The sequence below is a fragment of the Talpa occidentalis genome, unplaced genomic scaffold, assembly GCF_014898055.3.
Source record: "Talpa occidentalis isolate TD23 unplaced genomic scaffold, MPIMG_talOcc4v2.1 talOcc4.4, whole genome shotgun sequence".
NCBI lineage: Eukaryota > Metazoa > Chordata > Mammalia > Eulipotyphla > Talpidae > Talpa > Talpa occidentalis.
In genome coordinates, this window is record NW_023604295.1 from 122,895,877 (window position 1) to 122,915,878 (window position 20,002).

Consider the following 20,002-nt stretch of genomic DNA (forward strand, 5'->3'; position numbering starts at 1 on the left):
CAATAGCATGCACCAGGTTTCTAATGCAGGACTCAGCAGACAGCAGATGCCCACTAAATCCTACTTTCCTTCTATTCTTAAGAGATAATATTTGAAGCAGCAGAAACCCCATAAGAAGCTTCTCCAGAGGCTGCAGTGAAAACCAAAGCTGACAGAATATCAGTCCTAGTGGTATACCCATCTTAACAAGGCTCAGGGAAATTTATTATTTTTATGGATTGTTCTGAAGTGACATATGGAGAGTGATAAATAGATCAAAACATTTAAAAATGCCTCAAAATTCTGAATTTTAATTGGGGACCAAACTAAATGAGAAACAAACTCCCCACCTGGCACTGGCGTGGCATCAGGCACAACTATGGCACCTCACCCTCTTGCTGTCCTCCCACATGTCGCCTGGAAAGCGCCTCACTCGGTGACTCCAACCTGATAGGGTGGTCTTGGCCAGCTCATGAGCAGCAGCCTATGCTGGACCAGAGCTCCCTCCTGGCAGCTCTGGAAGCAGAGTTTGGAACTCCTTGTCAGGTCAGAGAGCCTCAACTACTGCCCAGTTAGCAGGACCACCTGGGAACTGAGCTACTGCTCCTTCTCCACAATTCCAGCTCGGTTGGGCTGAGAAAGGGCCCAGGGAATCTTTTTAAGGACCCTTACAGGATTGTAATGGGGGTAAAAGATCAGCTTCCCCAAGATGTCAGAACAGGTGTCCACACAATGTTTTGCTTTGGCATGGATTTTTTTTTTTAAGATTTTATTTATTTTATACAAGATCTGAGGTATAGGTCAGAAGCGCGGGAGGGTGAGAGAATTCACCAGAGACAGCATGGGGAGCAGAAAAGGCAGACAGACCAAAGACACTGCTGAGGGGAGCAGTGGGCGAGGCAGGAGAGGTCTGCCGCGCCATGTGGGGTTCTCCCTGGCTGGCGGGGAATCGAACCGGTGCTGCAGAGGCTTTGGACAGCTTTGCAGCAAGGCACTCAATCCACTGCGCCACCAGGGAGGTCCCATGTGGATTATTTTGAGCTGAGATTGGTTGAGGCTCTCAGGCTCATGTGATCCACCCTTCTTGTCTTAGGAACCTCCTCCCTTTCTCCTTGAAGCCCAGGCACCTACCTTATTCCTTAGCTCAGCATATATACCTTCACTTTGCCCCATTGCTTTAGAACCTACATCCATGTAGATGCTCCATATATTTATAATTAAATTTGTTATTTTCTCCCATTAGTCTGTATGATATTAATTTGATTGCTTCACCAACCCAGATGGGTAGGGCGGAAATGGCCTCTTTGCCCCCACAACAACCAGAGTTGGTCTTGACAGCAGTTCAGACATTGTTGGAAGGGACTCCATCCCCTTACAATCTCCCAGTGTGAAGATAAACTTGGAGCTGTTGGAAGAGGGGATTAATTATTGAACCGAAGCCTGAAGAGCAACCCAGCAACCCAGTCAAGGTGGCCTTGACTCCATACTGGAGATTATAATGCCGCAGAGGATTTTTAGCCTGACTAGATAAAGAGTTGCAGACAATTCCTTTCAGAAGAGTCTTTGGTGCTTTACCCTATATTATATTAGTACTATTAAACTTCTGCAAAATCCCAGTAATAATAAATGACTGTAGAAAAATAGCTTTGTAGAATAAAATAAAAAAGGATAGAATAAAAAAAGGATAGAATAAAAAAAGCATCAGTCATCGCATTTCTAGGACAAGATTAGAAGGGCCACCAACCCTAATAGAACAGGGTGCAAGAGAGACACATCAGTTTGTGACAGGGTAGAATTTCTCCCTCTGGTGCCATGTGGAAAGACTAACTCATGGAAATTTAACACTTAACTGAAGCTTAGTCAGAGATGGGCTACTAGATCATGAAACCATTCCTGCATATTTTTATTAACTCTAGACAACTCTTGATTTTCATGCCTTTGGTGCTCACATTCAAATAGGAATACAAAATTCATTCCAAGACAGACATAAATGCATTTTCAATTTTCTGTCACTCATTCCCTCTCCTAGCAGAGGCAGTTGAGAATCTACTGTCTTATTTACCTGACTCCAGTGGTTCAATGGAAGGAGCCACACAGCAGCTACCCATTCACCTGAATATAGTGCCAAGCCATTGTAAAGTTACACTACCAGGGAATTATGGACACTTAGCACACCCTGGATATTGAAAACTCCCAAGTAGAAACTTCAAGTAAAAAAAAATGTAGGCAAGATAGGTAATGATGATTAGATTGAACAATAAAAAATGTGGATGTCATGGAAATAGAGGACCACAAAAGTGCCAAGAAAAATGGAATTGAACTTGCATATGAGAGAATGTGGAAGGACATGTGCTCATTCAGGTTCCATTTCCAGGGATCTGTCATTAGCCTCCTTGTGTTGTGAACTCTCATTTGCAGATCTCGATCTCATGCAGTTATCGCCAAACCATTCTCAAAGTTTTAACCTTCCAGTCTATCTATTCTTCCCTCATCTGAAGGTTAGGTGACTGGTAATGTGGTTTACTATCTAGAACATTCTCTAACCCTGCTCTTGACTCCATTGCTTCACTGTTCCACCATTGCATCTGCCTGGCAAAAATCTATACCTGGATGAATTTGACTGGCTGTTCACCTATAACCAAGATGCTGAGCTGTGTAAGAGAAAAACAGAATGGAATACTGAGACCAATGGTAGTCCAGTCCTAGTTTACAGTAACTAAGCATAGAAGCCCTCCAGTCCATGTTCTAAACACTTTCTTCACAGCTTGGATTTCAAAACTGTTGACTACCAAGTCTGCCCAACTTCCCCCAGTAGACATGACTGTTGTCCTGCCCCTTCCACATGGGTTTCTGGCTGCTGAGACTGCTAGTGAGCCGACACCACCTCCCCTACTCTCAACATTGGCTCCAGGGTTAGGGCAGGAAAACCAAGATCACACCTGTCCTTTCCTTGTCTCTTCCTGTCACCATGGATATGGACCGCACTGAGTGTCTGGATCCCACCTTATGGGGCTACTTCTTATTATTGTATCTTTTTGGAGGGTTTTTTTTTTGCCTGATTCTATTTTGTTGATTGAATATTAAAAATATTAACTTTAAGCCCCACTTCTTTTTGTTTCTATTTGTCTGATTTTTTTGTTTACTCATTTCTTCATTTTCCACTTTGTCCTTTTTTTCAAAAGAACACATCTAGGATCTAGTATTTTTTTTTTTTTAACCCAATCTATGACACTTTGTAATTTACTACGCTGAGACCTACATTAGGTCTTGTTCTCTAATATTTTATTTTATGCTAAACACTTCCTTGTTGCACTGTCTTTGCTAATTTGGTCACACCTGGTTTCCTCGCAGTCCCCACCTGTGCTCTTGAAGCTCTGCAGATTCTCACAGTGGGATGAGCTTGGCTCACAGTTAGAGGACAATTCACTCATTTTTATGTTTAATCTTCTGTAAAAGTGAGATTTGAGTCATACTCAGCTTGTCTATTGCCTTTATTCCTAGTCCCCTCCAATTTGCCATCCACACTGTGACTACTCTAACCAGAACAAAATTTTGAAAGGGTATCTGGCCAGTGACTCCTGGGATCAAATATTTCAGGCCCCTAATCACAAAACAGTTGAATCCCAAGCTCCATGGTGAGGCCACTGACATGCTTTGTGAGGTTTCCAAAGTCACCTCTCATCACTTTCTTTCCCGTATAATTCCCTCTCCAGGCCATGCTGGTTTAGACTTTTATGCTTCTGTTCCTGAAATTTGTTATCACTTCATTAGAAAATATTTATCTAGCTCTTATCCCCCCAGAACCATTCCAGACAGGAGGTCATGTGTGTGTTGGAGGGTGGGGGGCTGAGTAGGGGAGAGTGGGTCAAAATGGCAAATGATCCTAATGGCTCTGTGTCCGGGAGCCCCCAGTCCGGGGAAGACAGAAATACAATTACAGTGCAGCACCCAAAGGCCACATGCCAGTGAGAGGAAATGTCAGACTAAAAGGGATATCGGCAGTGAACAGAAACGCAAGTGTCCTCTGCGAGCACAGCCCCAGGGTCTGATCCAGCCTGGAAATCAGGGTGCTGCCCCTGCCTGGTCCCCCTGACACCAATGCTTGGCCTCCAGGTTGTGTGAGGCTGACTCTGGGGCCCCGATGTGTCCTTTCTCCTGCTTCCCCCCAGCACAGCATCTGGCATGTTTGTGCAATCCAAAACTTTAAGGAGACGGTCCATGCCTTAGAGGACCTTGGAATCCATCTTCACCTTCTTGGAACTCAAACACAGGAAGCCCTGGAGGCTGCATATCCACCAGCTGCCCAACCAGCTGCTCCTCTCTGTGACCCTGGGAATGGGGTGACAGGTGGCAGTCAGACAGAATGTCATGTCCACACTCTTGTCCTCTCTCTAGGCTGCTGCCACTGATGCCAGAGCAGCCTGTTGATTTGGGCCAGTTTCTGTCCAGTGAGGACTGAAGGGAAGGGTGGGCTGGAGCAGAAGGTGGAGGTGTGGGTTGGGTAGAGAGCTAAGCGTCCGGTCACAGTGAGCAGAGCCAAGCAGGTCCTCACATCCCTCCTCTCTCCAGCCTAAAGAAATCCCTGCGGTTAAACTGTCAGCTCCAATTTAGCTACTGCTCATTACCTCATCGCCCATTTTCTATAATTACATGTTGGGCAGCTCATCCCCCTCCTTTTAATTAGTTGTTAGATATAAAATGAATGTTGACGATGTTTTCTGCTTTGCTCTCGTGGAGGTCTTCCCTTGCATATTTTCATCAACCAGGTGTCAGGATGAAGTTTTATTTGCAAATGAGTCTCAGGTTTCACGGATCCTTCAAGATGACAGGAAAAAGAAGAGTGTGTTGCAAAGGCAATGCTACGTATTTACCCTGCCTAGGGAAATGTTGTCAACTAGGCAATCGGAAGAGGCAAGAAGTAAACAGAATTGATCTTCCAAACTTAAAGAACACCTCAGGCTACAAAAAAGGCTGGGGGGAATTTTCATTTTCAAACTTAGCTACCAATGATGCTGAAAGGCTCAGAGAAGCCAAAATAAGAAAAGGGCTTTCAGAATCCAGAGATATCTTAACTCTTAATTTTGGTCTTTTTTAATGCGTAGAACTGGGGTGTAGACCAGAGGGTTAGGGGTTAAAGGATTAGACAGAGGGGAGAACAGGGATTTACTGAAATACACTGCTGAGGGGAGCAGCGGGCAAGACAGGAGCCATCTGCTGTGCCATGTGGGTCACCTCCCTAGCTGGGGATCAAACTCAGGCTGTAGCGGTGATAGCACTGAAACTTAACCCCTAGGCCACCAAGTAGACCCCCACCTCTATTTCATTTCAACCACTAGTCTTCCTTTTTAGGTAAGAACACCTTAAATATCACAGAATGCAGTTGGGGTAGATTAAACAAAGCTCCATCTTCAGGGGTGGCTGGATGATGCCACAACTGCCTACAGAAACAGTCTGAAGGCTGGGACAGACAGCACCGGACATTGGACCAGACAGCAACAGAGGCCGCAGCACCGAGAGGCAGTGCCAGACCCTCAGGAGTGGTTAACAGCTCTCAAAAATGACCCTGACAGAGTGCTGGTCACCACCAGTGACCAGGAGGCAGCGGTGTCAGAAACTCCACGTTAATAGCTCTTTGTGAATAGTTGGCCCACACCAACAGCTTTTTGAGACACCAGGCCCAGGGCCTTTGGTGCTCCTTTCAGGTGGTGTCAGAGGCAGGACAGGAGGGCAGGGTGTAGGGTAAGGTAAAAAATCAGGCTTTTCTGCCCTCCCGCCATTAGGATAGATGAGGGAACCCTGTGATCCTGAGTGCATGCCTGATGGCGGGCACCTGAAGTGGGTACACCTGTGCTAAGACTGTGCTTTTTAAGGGTGGTGTCACGGGGACGCCAGTAGAAGCCGAAAGAGAAGAAGCCCGAAGCAGAAGCAGAGAACGCCAGAGAGCCCAGATAGAGTGAAGATTTGCTGGGGGCTGGGAGGACTGCCAGCCTCCCAGCCCCCCAGCACCCCTGCCTGCCACATACCCGCTGAACCCCAATAAAAACCTGCAAAACCACTGAGGACTCTGACTCCTCCTTTACCCAGTCTGCATGGGATCAGAAAACCTGCACTGTGTCCATTCCTGACCTTACACAGGGTGACCTCTGGCCTCTACAAAGCTCTTCGGCTTTTTGTGAAGCATTTCAGTGTCTCTTCTTTCTTCAGAGACCAGCTGCTGGTACTTCTTTCTCTGGAGGTCAGGAATAGCGTTTCTCTCAAGCTGGCGCCTGCTCTGCTTTATATCATCTTTCAGGTTCCTCACCTACAAGTCTAATTGGATCGGTTTCAATCCTATAGCTGATTGGCCCATTGGCCAATCAGCTCATAGCTCTCGCCTGATCCATACATTCTACCATCCGAGCACCAAATCCATGGGCCTCTCTACTGCCTGCCGCTGGACGGAGCCACAGTGCTGGAGCTGGCCTGTGGGGCCCCATGCTCATCCCTGCAGCCCTGGATAGGGGGCCGCCTGTCCTTGGGGGTGTGTAGTAGGGGAACCACTGCCACCTGCCATCACTGCTGGCCTCTGCCTGCAGTCTGAGCCCCAGTGGGGCCCCTGGTGGCGGGCAGTAAAATGCAGGTCACCCACTGCCCTTGTACTGCCCAGAAGCAGTGCTCTGGGGCTGAGTGCAAGAGCCTAAAGAGGCGGAGGGGTGGTCTCCATTTCAGGATCACAGTCCATTGTCCATGTAAACCTAGAAATTCTCTGTGAGCCTAGACATTTCTGGTTTTGCTTAAGCTGATATTTTTGCTTTGCTATGAGTTGAGCTTTCTGTTTACTTACTCTGGAAGGTTTCTGACTGATTCACACTTGATGGAACTAAAAGAGCTAGGCTTTCATTCCTAACCTCATCTACCTGTGGCCCCTGAGGCACACAGGTGAATCTGCTCACACTTCGCTCAATGTGTTGACCCACAGCAGTTCCCCATAAGCATTTATGTCAAAGGGGCTCCCACAGCCTTTTGCTCCCAGTCTGAGCAAGCACACCTTCCCACTCTAGAGGATGGCACCCCACCCCTTTTTTTAACCCTCCTTCTCAGAGGAGCTCAATTACATTCTTTGTTAAAAAATGACAAAACTTTCATTTGCGTCTCATGCTGTCTTGGAAAATAAATCTTGTTTATGAACGTAGGGTGCACAGAGCAAAGCCAGGGCAAAGTGTCTGAGTATCTTGCGTGGACTCAATGTGCGAGGTTAAGCTGTCTCTTCTAGCACAGTCTCTGGGGAAGGATTTGCACTTCTTCGGGGAACACACTCAGTAGAGAAAGGCAGGAGTCGAGAGCCTCATTTAGGGCATTTACCCCAAAACAAAATATCTACACCCACTTGGGTTACTTCCAATTCTGGCAAGAAAAGCACACCTCGTCAGAAACCATGGTTTCTGAGGCACAGATTCTATCCGGGAGGCTGATGGGGTTCTTGGCTACACTCAACCTGGGTAGTGGCTCTGGGAGTCTTCGGGCTCTAGCACTTTCTAGATCTAAGGTAGAGCACTGGCATCTTCACCAGAGGCCACAAAGGAAAAGGAGTCAACTAAATTCGACCATGGCCTATACCCTGACTCTTAGAGCTAGCAGGGGCCTTAACACGCCAGGGCCAGTGTAAAGCAACCAACCCATTCCGGGCAGGTTTATGAACGGTTCTAGCAGCCACAAGCTCTTCGCCGTTGTTTGTAGTCGCCGTTCTCCTCCGTATACTCCACTCCTCCACCCTCGACACTGCACCACCACCACACCGCACTCTGCTGCACCACCCTTATAAATCAGTCTCTCAGCTCAGGTGCACCCACCTACGCATGCCCACACCCTACTCCAGGTGCCCGCCATCAGGCATGCATTCAGTTCCGTCATCCATCCTAATGGCGGGAGGGCGGAAAAGCCTGATACCTTTTACCTTACCCTACAGCCAGTCGGTAGCTTTCTGAGGAGGAGGCCGAGGACACTAAGCCTTGTAGATGACAGCAGTGACCATGGGCACTTGGAGGCTGGAGAAAGCAGTGGGGAGTTAGGGAGCCAGGTGACTGGTACAAGGGCAGGGAAGGGAAACAAAGCTCTGCTGTCTCCTCCACCGGCCTTGGACAAGACCTTCCCCCCTCTTCCTGCATCTGTATTTCCCATCTGTAAAAGGTGGGGGATGGTAGGAACTAATTTACCCTCTCATAACTGTGAGGCCATGTTTATAAAAGATCATTTCTAGCAAATTACCCACAGATGGGTCCGGGGAAGCTCTCTCCTCCGGCCCTTTACAGCTGCAGTGTGTGTGTAAATGCATGCGTGGGTTACTACAGCTCCCTAGTGGAGACCCCTCGGAAGAACTCAATTCTTCCGTGAACCCCAACTTTCACATTGTAGAACATCAGACTGCCGTTCTCTCCCCAGCTGTGTCTCAGCTCCTAATCCACTCTTGTTAGCAAAGGCACGTGGTTGCAGTGAATAGTGATTCTGTAGCAACCTGGTTGTCAGCAATTCTTAAGAACTTTATCTAGAGTAGGAAATTAGGGAAAAAAATATATTTTTAAAACTTTTAATCAGTTTTTTTAATGATTTATTTATTTATACAAGCACTGGGTACAGTCAGAAGAGCGGGAGGGTGAGAGAATTCACCAGAGCCAGAGCGGGGAGCAGAGCAGGCAGAAGGACCGAAGTACACTGCTGAGGGGAGCAGCGGGCGGCAGGAGAGGTCTGCGCGCCATGTGGGACCCTCGCTGGCGGCAGGGGATCGAACCCGCGCTGCAAGAGGCTACGGGCAGCTTCACAGACCAGAGCTCAACCACTGCTCCACCGGGGGAGGCCCTTAGGAAAAATATTTTTAAAACAATTTTGTAAAAATACAAAAGCATATCATTTTAAATATGTGTGCATCATAGCGTTTCATCAAGGTAGACTTTTCAGAAAAAGTGACAGGCCTAACACTCTTGTTATATGTTTAATTTTCATGCACCATGTGCATTCGGAGGGTATTTTGGCTTTAAGATAGTTCATAGTGTATAATGGTAAACTCTCTGAAGGAAGAAGCTGCACTTTAAAAATGGTTTGTCACATGCCTTGGCGGCACTTTATAAATATTCTTATGAAATACTTATTCTTATGGTTCTGTTGTTATAATAGCAGGTGAGGCTCCTAGTTTACATGGACCTAAGCAACAAGAAAGAATCCTGAAGAGTGTCACAAAAGTAATACCATCCATGTTAAATATTTAAAGTCATGTTCTCCCATGTCAAAATATTTAGTGTAGTGAGAGCATCTCTCAAGCAGAGGGAGACGAACCAGGAGTACTTGCTGCACACAAGCAAGCCCACGTGGTTGATTCTTAAGATGATGCATTGCTTTTGTTCCAGAGGGTTCCCTGCCTCCCTCAGGGAAGGGCGAAAGTGTTAGGCAGCGGCTGCATGGCTGCATGGCCCTGGAACTCAATCCCCCTGCCCCCAATACTCCCCCATCCCAGGATTCCAGCTCCAGAGAAGCCTGGAGCCAGCCCTGAGGGGCTTCTCTAGAGGCTGCAGTTCCCTTGGAGGTGCCTCGGGCCCCAGAGTGGAGGCTTGGGGGAACATGGAAGGCCTGGGAAAGCAGCCAAGTAGGTCAGATGACAGTGCTTGCTGTTCCCCATTAATCTTTCTATGTGGTTAGGGCCACAGACGCCACTTCTGCCAGTCTCAATAGCCTCAGTCAGCCTTTTAAACATCTGCACTGGAGTAGCTGCAGGCGCTTCTTATTCTTAGATGGAAGTGGGTTATCTGCATTTTTAAAAGTGTCACAGGTAATTCTGATTTGCAGCCAGAGTAAAGAAGAAACACCTCTTGAGAGACTCAGCATGGGTTCTCCAAAGTGTTAAATATCTTTATGACTTCATTCCTTCCAGGCTGCTGGGAAGTGTGAAAGGCCGCTGGGAAGAAGGCCAAATGGAATGATGGTGGAGTCTCCGTTGTGTAAACTACTCCTCAGGGCATGGAGTGTTCTCTCTGGTCCTCATTCTTAGACCCAGATCAAACTTGCTAGGACTGCAGAGGAGGCCCTTCCAATGGGGAGCAGCTGAGGAGAGCTCCCCCGAGGGTGCCAGTGTCCTACGTCCGGCTCAACATATATATACTCGGCTGAAAAATGGGCAGGTGACCACACAGCCATGCTCTCCCTGGCTCCCTGGGTCCTGTTTCACTTCCTAGAGATACCTGACTGCTCCGTTTGTCACGCATACCTGTGCAATGTTTCCAGAAACTAGTAAAATGCCTTTATTAGTGAGGGTTCTTCTGAGACACAAAAACTTGTAATTCTCTATAAAGTTCCTTATAATCTCTTGGTAGAAATATTTACATACTTTATGCTTATATAGTCTATATCTCCTATAATATATATAGAACTATGGCTATTTATAAAAATATTCATTAGGTATATAAATATATATAAAAATCATATATATATATACACGTAGGGGCAGGATGAGTACATGGCAGGTTTTCTATGATCCGAGCAGAACGGGTAAAGGAGGAGTCCTGGAGCCCTCAGTGGCTTTTCAGGCTTTTATTGGGATTTTACTGGGTACAGAGCAAGGCAGCGGTGCCAGCAAGTCTTCACTCTTTCTGGGCTTTCTGGCATTCTCTGGTGGTCTCTGCTTCTCTTTCGCTCTCTTTTGCTCTTTTCACTCTTTCCTCTCTGTTCTGGTTCTGCTGGCATCCCCGTGATGCCACCCTTAGAAGCCCAGTCTCTCAGCCCAGGTGTACCCACTTACATATGCCCACACCCTACTCCGGGTATCTGCCATCAGGCATGCATTCAGGACCGCATATCCATCATCAATCCTAACGGCAGGAGGGCAGAAAAGCCTGATACTTTTTTTACCTTACCCTACAATATATAAATACATGTATATATAATTTCAAAATGTAAGGAATTGGCTCAAACAATTTTGGAAGCCATGGTCTCAAGATCTCTATCTACAGGAGACTAGAGACCCCCACAGAGCTGATATGTAGATTCAGTCCAAGTCTGATATAGCACAGCATGGCCTCCTGTTCCTAATCTGAGACTTCTTGGAGAAATTGAGGGTATGGATAGATGCCCCTTTCTAGCCACAGAGGTGAGAGCTGTATGGAGATACCACCAAGCCCCAATTGAGCCTGGACTCTGCTTCACTGTGTGTGCAGCAGAACTTCTGGACCGTGACCCACTTTGTGGACCGTGCTAAAAGCTGGGTTGCTCTCCCTCTATATTCACCCACCTCCCAGTCTGCACTTGGCTTTGTTCTTTCTGGAGAAAACCAAAGTACTCTGTCCTCCTTCCTCTCACTGCTGCTCTTGCATTTCACGCTGAGATTTCAGCTTCCCCCTCACACGTCCAGTTCAGGAACCCAGCATCCTCCTATACCCAGGAGACCACTCATGCTGTTTCCCAAGGTCACTGCTTATTCTTCCTCCTCTGAATAATCAGCTTCTTCTGCACTACCTTGGATACTATTGCCTCATCATTGAACACCTAATCAATCTCCCTGTCTCCAGTCTACTCTAGCCTTCATATTGCTGCTAGAAAATGTTCATAACTTGATCATGCCCTGCCCTTGATAGGAGTTTTTAAATAGCTTTTCACAAGCTAGAGCAGGCTTTTGTTTACTGTTTTCAGTTTCACTGAGAAATAATTAACATACATTACTGTATAAGTTTATGGCTTAACCCATCGAGCTGGTTTGATTTGCACATGTCATGAAATGATTACAACAATAAGTTCAGCTAACATCCATATTCTCACATAGACACAATAAAAAGGGGGGGGGAAGGAAAAATGTTCTTGTGATTTACTCTATTAAAAATGTTCCTACATATCATCGTGTTAATGATAGTCATCATGTTGAACATGACATCTCTGCTATTCATATCACTGTAAGTTTGTACTTTTGACCTCTTTCCTCCAACTCCCCTTCCCTCTAACTCTCTGGTTCATCCTGGACTTTTCACTATTACAACCATCACCATCAACTGGATTGTGTTCCTGCCTGCCTTCTCCCTACTACACTTGGGCAATTTGAGGGCAGGGTCCTGGCTGCTTTCAACTTGGTGTTCCCTGTAATGGGCACAATGCCTGACTTCCTAAGTGATGTGCTGAGGATGGATGGATGGATGGATGGATGGATGGATGGATGGATGGATGGATGAATGGATGAATGGACATGTAAATTCTATCCCCCATCTCTCAGAAAATGACCCCACTTTCCTCTAGACAGAAATGAGTTTCAATTTCTCTTTGATGGGTTCTCTCCTTACCCATCATTTCTTTGACTTTGGGTCTTGATAAGAGTATATTCAGTTCATCCTTGAGTTATTTCACCTTTCTATTCCCATTTATGTATGTTCTTAGTTTATCAAATACTTGGCGGGGCAGAAAAGCCCCAGCTTGTCATTCTGTGTTAGAGAAGGAAGTTGGAACTGTTAGCTTTTACTGATCTTTAGAGGATTTCAATAAAACACTGGAAGTGTTAATACTTCATTTCCGAAGCCTCGGGTAAACTTGGGCTGTGACTGAGCTCACATGCCAAGCCTACAACAGGAACCTGATTCACCTGGATTTGACATTTGGGGCCTGCAGAGCCTGACAAATTGTCTAAGACTGGTGTGTTATTCCTCTTTATGAAATTTTGTCTCCTCTGGCTTACAGAGGTAACTCAGAAAAGTTCTCAAAGAAGGATTATTCAAGCTGTCAAACTTTGTTACCTGTTTGAATGAAGCCAGTCAGACCCATGAACTTCCTTATTTCTTCCTATTTCATGCAGAGTCTTATCACAGTGTTGAGGCTCTGAGAAAAACCTGTAGCTCAAACCAGGATTTGTTGCTTCTGAATCAAATCTGTTTCAAACTCCACCAGTACCTACAGCTTACACACAGTGGGATTTTAAAAAACAACAGTGTGCCCTCATTTAGATGTGGTACTTCAATGGGCCCCTGAATTTTTTAGTCTTAAAGGCTTTTGGTTGAATTTTCTATGAAAATTATTTCTGCCATAGACACTGATCCCGAACATTGCCCCTTGGACCAGCCTAGCTGAACATGGCTGGAGGAAACATACAATCATGGAGATGGTCTCACTTTTATTTAATCCCCAGCAGGTCCTTAATGCTAACTGACCACTCCAATACATCATGCTTTTGCTCTCTCATGTCACCATTTTTCTCTCTCACCTAAAATTTTCAATGTCCTTACCAATGCTCACTAATAGCTGATGGGTTGTTTCTGATTTTCACTGAGACTATAGAAGCAACAGAAGAGAAGTTTATTGAAATACCATCACCCAAACTGCCACCTCTCGATCAGCCACCTGCCAGCCTCAAAGCCCATGTGCCTTGCCTTCTTCCTGTTTCTCCCTTCTTGTATCCTTAAGGAGTCACTCCAGGTATTTCCCCCCCTTTTCCTGTATCATTTTTTTCCCCTTCTCAAGAGGGTTTCTGCATCAGCACATGCATCTGCTATCATTGCTGCACATGTAGAAGCACCCTCTTTGACAGCACTTGCCTTTACAGCTGCCTCTGCAGTTCTCTGTTTCTCTTTACAGAAATAATCATCATAAGATAGCCTCCAACCTTTCTCCTTCCATGGTCCTTTGAACCCACTTCAGTCACTATACCCAAATTGATTTTTTGAGCCTCGCCTTGCTCGACCTCTGAGCAGCATTTCACATGGCTGTCTTCCATCTTCTTGAATTGTTTTCTTCACTTGGATTCTAAGAATGTGTGGTCTTCTGGTTTTCCTCATTCACAGGGACTGCTTGTTTTTAACTTTGTGTGTTGGCTTTTCCTCATTTCCCCATTTTCTTAATGGACTTCCCTGGACTCAGATCATGGGTTTCTGTTTTCTATACTATCTTTCCTCACTCCCTAAGTGTCCTCCAGGTCAGGACTTCAACAGCATCTATGTGTTGATGACTCCCAAGTCATCCTATATCTAGCCCAGATTGTTCTACTAAACTCTAGATTTATATATTCATTTGCCCATAGGACCTCTTTCCTTGAATTTCTTATTGGTCCCTAGTTTATGTGACCTCTACTCCCTCATTCTCTACATCTCATTTACTGGAAACTCTCCATCCTTCCTGTTGCTTAGGCAAAAAAAAAAAAAAAACAAAAACAAAAACAAAAAAAAAAACCTCAGTATAATCTTTGATGCTGTTTTTTTCTCTTCATTCCACATAGAATACAACAGAATGTCCACCAGGATCTACCTTCAAAACAGCCATAATTTCACCACCTCTCATGACCTCCTCAGTGACCTTCCTGGTCTAGAATCTCTTAAGTGATGGCAATAGCTTTACTGGTGTTGAGTAGCCAGCACTCCAAAGCTGTCTTTCCTATATCTGGAGAATGTCTGGAAGCCATATGCTTCCCCAAGTATCACTTTTAGCTTTCACAACCCCAGATTCATATTTATGCTGTTAGAATTGCTATCTTTCCTTAATATTCCTTAAATATTTGGATTTTTCTGGGAGAAATAGCCATATATGTATATAGATATAACATACCTAGATATGTCATCTTGTCGCCAAATATTGAGTACATTATAAAAGTGTAACAAAAACACATAAACCACTTAATAATATAGAAAATAGCAAGGAAATTAGGTAAAAAGAAAATAAACATAGGAAAAGCTCAGATAAGTGACAGGTGAGGTGAGCAGACAGATCCATGAATTCCCTCACATGGGCTGAACTTTAGTAAAACTGACACTCTCCTCTGAGGTGCTTTCATAGCCAATTTCCTTTTGTTTCAGGGTCACACAGTCATCATGAGCACAGTGACTACTTAGACTCAAGGGAGGAAACTGTGTGGGCAGGAAAAGCTCAGAGAAATAAAGGGGAGGAGATGCAGATTAGAAGTCCTTCTCACCCAACATGGGGTCCCAAACTATGCCCCATCAGCCCCTCTAGGATCCCAAACGAACACCCCCAACCCACTTTTACACAATTCACCAGGTACTTACCAAGACCCAAGCAAGAAACTCTGAGTCCTGATTTTCCAAGATTCCTAGAATAAAAATAAGTAATGCATGGTTAGTATTTCCTCAGGTGAAATAACACACTTTTAATGTGAATGTTCTTTGTCTCTTCTAAAATACTGCTCTTGACTGTTTCTCACTTTCCTCTCCATTTGACCACTAAGACTTTCAAAATGCACTCAGGAGCAGCAGAAAAAAACCTGTTGCCCCAATACCGTGTATTACTCCAAATTTTGACTTTAGTAATTTGTCTTTCTCCTTTCAGAATGTGAGTGCCTTTAGGGCAAGGTCTTTATCTTATTCCCCAACCATTCATTCATGATTCATTCATTATTCATTAGAGCCTGACATACGGTGAACACTTTGTCAATATCCATTGGCTGAGTAACTGACAAACTGAGTTCTAAAACAGAATATTATTACTAGTGCATGAGGGTTATTGAAAGAACAAATGGACAATGAACCTTGAGGCAATTAAAACTAATTTATGTTATTTTTTATAAGAGGCTCTATAAAATTGCCACAAGAAGGTCAGATAGTCCTTTTTCAATGATTCTTCTTTTCCTCATCAATACCTTTGCTTTTTATCCCCAAAAGTTTACAAGGAAAGGAAATATATGTTCACTCTGTAAAGGAGAGAATAAGGCTCCTGAGTCTTCATTGTAAGGAATTTCTCCATGGAGGCTCAGAGCCAACCAATCTTCCTGTCATTTGCCTAATAGTCCTTAGAAGAAATAAAATTCTCAGGGAGAAATGCCTCACAGGAATTTATAGGGGCCAATGTGAGGAGGTGAAGCTTAAATCATTGAAATGCATGGTAGAAAAGTATGTTGCCTACTCTCTGATAAGATGCTCTTACCAGAACCCAATTTCCCTCCCTGCTTCAACTCCAACACAAACAAACTTGATCAAGAGTAGCACAGCCCAATAACTTCAGGATCTCTCTTGATTTTTCCTCAACTTGGCTTCCCTGGAGTCTGTAATTAGTACTCTCTGTTTAGCATGCATTTCTTTCCTCTGCTTATTAATCTTGTCTACAAAATGCCATGTAGGTAACACATGAAATTTCAGAGCATAGTTAAAAGTATATCATATTGTGCAGAGTTAGAAGTCTTAGGTTTCTCTCCTATTTTTTTTTTTTTAAGATTTACTTATTTATCTATTCAAGAACTGGGGTACTGGCCAGAGGTGTGGAGGGTGAAAGGATTCAGAGATAGAATGGGGAGCAGAATGGGCAGATCTACGGAAATACACTGCTGAGAGGAGCAGCGGGTGAGACAGGAGAGGTCTGCTGCACCATGTGGGTTAATTCCCTGGTGGGGGATTGAAATTGTGCTGCAGTGGCTGCCAATAACTTCATAGTGCTGAGTCTTACTTAACCCCTTATACCACCAGGGAGGTCCTGGTTTCTCTCCTTTTGTAAGTTGTTGGGGCACCTGAGGGGAATCTCTTCCTTCATAATAGGATGGAATAGTAATACCTGGGCCATCAATGGAGGCAAACCATCATAATTTTTGGTGTATTCTAACTCTCTCTTGCAAACTCAGTGCTTAATTTTCCCATATGAATTGGTTATGTCCACACAACGCTGTGTGTGAAAAATACTTGAACTGCTAAATGAGAGAAAAGTAATTGGACCTCTCCTGTGAAAATAATTTGCATAAGAAATTGTTCTTTTAGTAGTTTCTTGCAAAACCACAGGATGTGCAATCAGATCTTTCTTTTAGTCTAAAAGTCTACTGATTTTAAAAGATCGGTATCTAGAACAAAATCCTTATATTGAGAATAGAAAAGACTACACCAAAACAAGATGTACATATATGTGATATACATATATAAAAATATAGACATGAATATGAATAATAATCTTCCAGGTAGTGATAGTCAATATTGACAAGTCAGGAAGGACTTACTGAGAGGTCCCCGGTGTTCCAGGTAATATATTAGGTCTTGGGGTTACATGGGGAGCAAGATATAATTCTCTACCCTCCAGGAATTTTCTGTCCTTTATCTTTCTGATGGACACAGTAAAAGAACAACATAATTACAATACTTCCGCATGTGACCTACCATGGAGGTTCTTAAGAGTACAAAAAATCTAAGTAAAGATTTTCATGTTACTTTAATCTCTCTCAGTGATTCTGACAACAGGGAGGGAGAAACTTGGTGCAGAAACTATGCAGAATATGACATTTTTCTACAGATTCAAACAGGGCAAGTCTGTGTAATGGGTACTTAGTGAGCAGCATCTCAATACTTAAAGTGGGAGATTTGTCCTATTTTCCTGGTGACAGTGACTTAGGAAGACAACAATCACTCTGCTATGAGTTTAGAAGACCAAAGAACCTTGAGAATCATCAGCAGAAACAAATCGCAAAGCAGCAAGTACTAAACGTGGCCTATTTTCTTACCACTGTTGTTTAAACACCTAGGCCAGCTGTTCTGAATAAAAACCTTGGAAGATTTTGCACTATAAGAAAAACTCCATAATAAACACAATACTGATAAAGGGGTATCAGGTCCTACATTGAGCCTCGGATTTTTCATCCATTAACTCTTTCTTTAAATGTTACACCCTTTGGAGGTTATAGTTACAAAATTTAGATTGCAGTTTTTTATTTTTAAAATTTTTTTTATTTTTATATTCTCCATACAATTGCACCCCCCTTATTTTGACCCCAACCCCTCCTTTCTCCACCCCCCCCATAGTGTGTCTCTGGTTTATAGTTGTTTGTTGATTTTGATTTTTTCTTTCTTATAGTTATTCTTTTCCCTGATCCCTTATTTAGGTTTTCTAGATTCCTGCTATGAGCGAGACCATCCAGTATTTTTCTTTTTCTTTCTGGCTTATTTTGCTGAGCAGGATCCCTTCCAGTTCTATCCATGTTGCTGCAAATTGCATGAGTTTATCTTTTTTGATTGTTGAGTAATATTCCATTGTGTGTATGTACCACATCTTCTGGATCCAGTCATAAGATGGCAATTTTTTAAATGAGGGACATTTTCTTGGCACAAGCGATAGCTGGTCTTTAAGTCCCTTGTGTTTACGCTGTCCAGGGCTGTGTAACTTTGGGAGACTCCTATCATGGAAATCGTCTCGACATGTGATGATATTGCTCCCTTTGCAGATGGAGAAGGTTGGAGGTACCTATTCCCTTCAACTCAGGGTGTGGAATTCCAACAGTTTCCATGATTCCAAATGGTACATCTACACCCTCATGCCCATGCCCACACCTGTGCGCCACTAAGTGGAGATTAGGTGATTGCCCAGCTACTCCATTGAAGCTCTATTGGATCATATAAATCCAAACACTTGCAAATTTGATTTTATTAATTCAAAATCTAGCATCCAAAATCTTGTTTGTGTGGCTCTCACATCCAGTAATGGCCAATGTCACATATTGCAACACTCCAAGGGATGCCCTGGAATCTTTTTTTATTCCACCCATATGGGATTTTCTCCAGTTCTTCATGACCTTGTGTGACATTGTGCAACAAAACAACTTGATGGAATTTCATTTTGTTTCTTAGTTCCTCAGCAGCCACATAAATGAAGCTACATAAAAATCATATAAACACATCAAATTTCTAATTAGATTGAATTCTTTTCCCATTTGATTCAAAATAGTTTCATTGCACAGGTTTATCTACTTTATCTGTGTCAGATATACCAGAAGGAAGTTTCGCTGTGTTCATTTTTAGTATCTGCTCCTGTTCAACTCAAAATAAAAGTTCTTTCCTGGGTGAACCTGAGCTGTTAGACCGCTAATATTAGAAGTGAATGACATCAGTATGGGGGCCTGGGACACTTAGCTTTGTCACTCAAGTTTTGGAAATCATAAATCAAAGCTTCGGTAAAGAGTTTTCTGGAGAAGAGATACAGCTACTTGAGAACCAAAGGCCATGTTTCCCTTTTCTTGTCAAGGCAGGGCTGTCCACTTAGTGAATGCATGGCTGTACCTATTTTAGGGCAATGGTTAGTTCCATGGCAGAAGCATTCAACATAATTCCTGGTGTCATTTTGTGGAGCATCCATCAGGCTCTTTTTGCTTTTAGGGTGATAATAGAGCAGTGAGAATTGAAATCAAGCATCAAGAGTTTCATGCCCCTCTGAACTTGCAATTTCTTTACAAATCAAAGAGGCTAAAAGCAGAAGATTAGCAGTCCAAATGTGTTGTTTTAAATTGCTTGCTTTAAAATATGTATATCTGAGATATTATTCACAGTTGTAAGCTGCTTGGAAGAGAATAGCTAGCTAAAATAGATGGCTTGCCTTTGACCAAGGAACAGCATATTATTTGCATGAGATAAATTCTCAAGTTAAAGGTCAATACAAGAGGGACCAACTGGAAGCATATGGAAGGGTCTCCAGTTGCAGAAACAAGTTTTATCTGACCTGGTTTTCTTGTACTCAGATCTTTACATTATCTGCTGCCTCCCTCTATTTAAACACCTTCCTGATTCCTCTAAATCATACTCTAATATGTCTAGTGCCTTACCCGGAAGTTATAAATCTGGGGCACAGTGTTTTTTTGTTTTGTTTTGTATTTTTAAAAGAAATGTACATTATGCTTTCTTAAAAAACCCCAGAGCAGAAGGCATGTTCCTGGAGCCAGTCCGTTGGTTTTGATAGTCTATGAGCACACACATTTTGACAGCCATGAAGCTGACTATAAATGTTGTGACGCTTTCTCATGAGGGCACCATTCATCACTGTTGGTAAATGAGTGATATCTCATTTGGAAACCAGCAGGCACATAAATGATTTGCCCATGCATTTAATGACAGACATTGACAAGTAGCAAAATGAAGCATTGTTTCATTCATACCTTTATTTAAGTAGTAATAAAATGAAATGGAATTCTTTTTTTTTTTTTTTAGATTTATTTGTTTATTTATAAAAGCACTGGATACAGTCAGCAGCGCTGGAGGGTGAGAGAAATCACCAGAGCCAGAGTGGGGAACAGAACAGGCAGACTTGATGAAATACACTGCTGAGGGGAGCAGCGGGAGGGCAG

At 43.7% G+C, this 20,002-nt stretch overlaps 1 protein-coding gene across 1 annotated transcript in view; it reads right to left on the reverse strand.

Annotated features, from left to right (window-relative positions):
* Positions 1–20,002, reverse strand: part of KCNAB1 (potassium voltage-gated channel subfamily A regulatory beta subunit 1) — a 211,630-nt gene that overhangs the window by 77,155 nt on the left and 114,473 nt on the right. Inside the window, exon 2 of the mRNA XM_054700987.1 lies at positions 14,970–15,013. Coding sequence (XP_054556962.1) covers positions 14,970–15,013 — 44 coding nt within the window. The remainder of the gene's footprint in view (positions 1–14,969; positions 15,014–20,002) is intronic.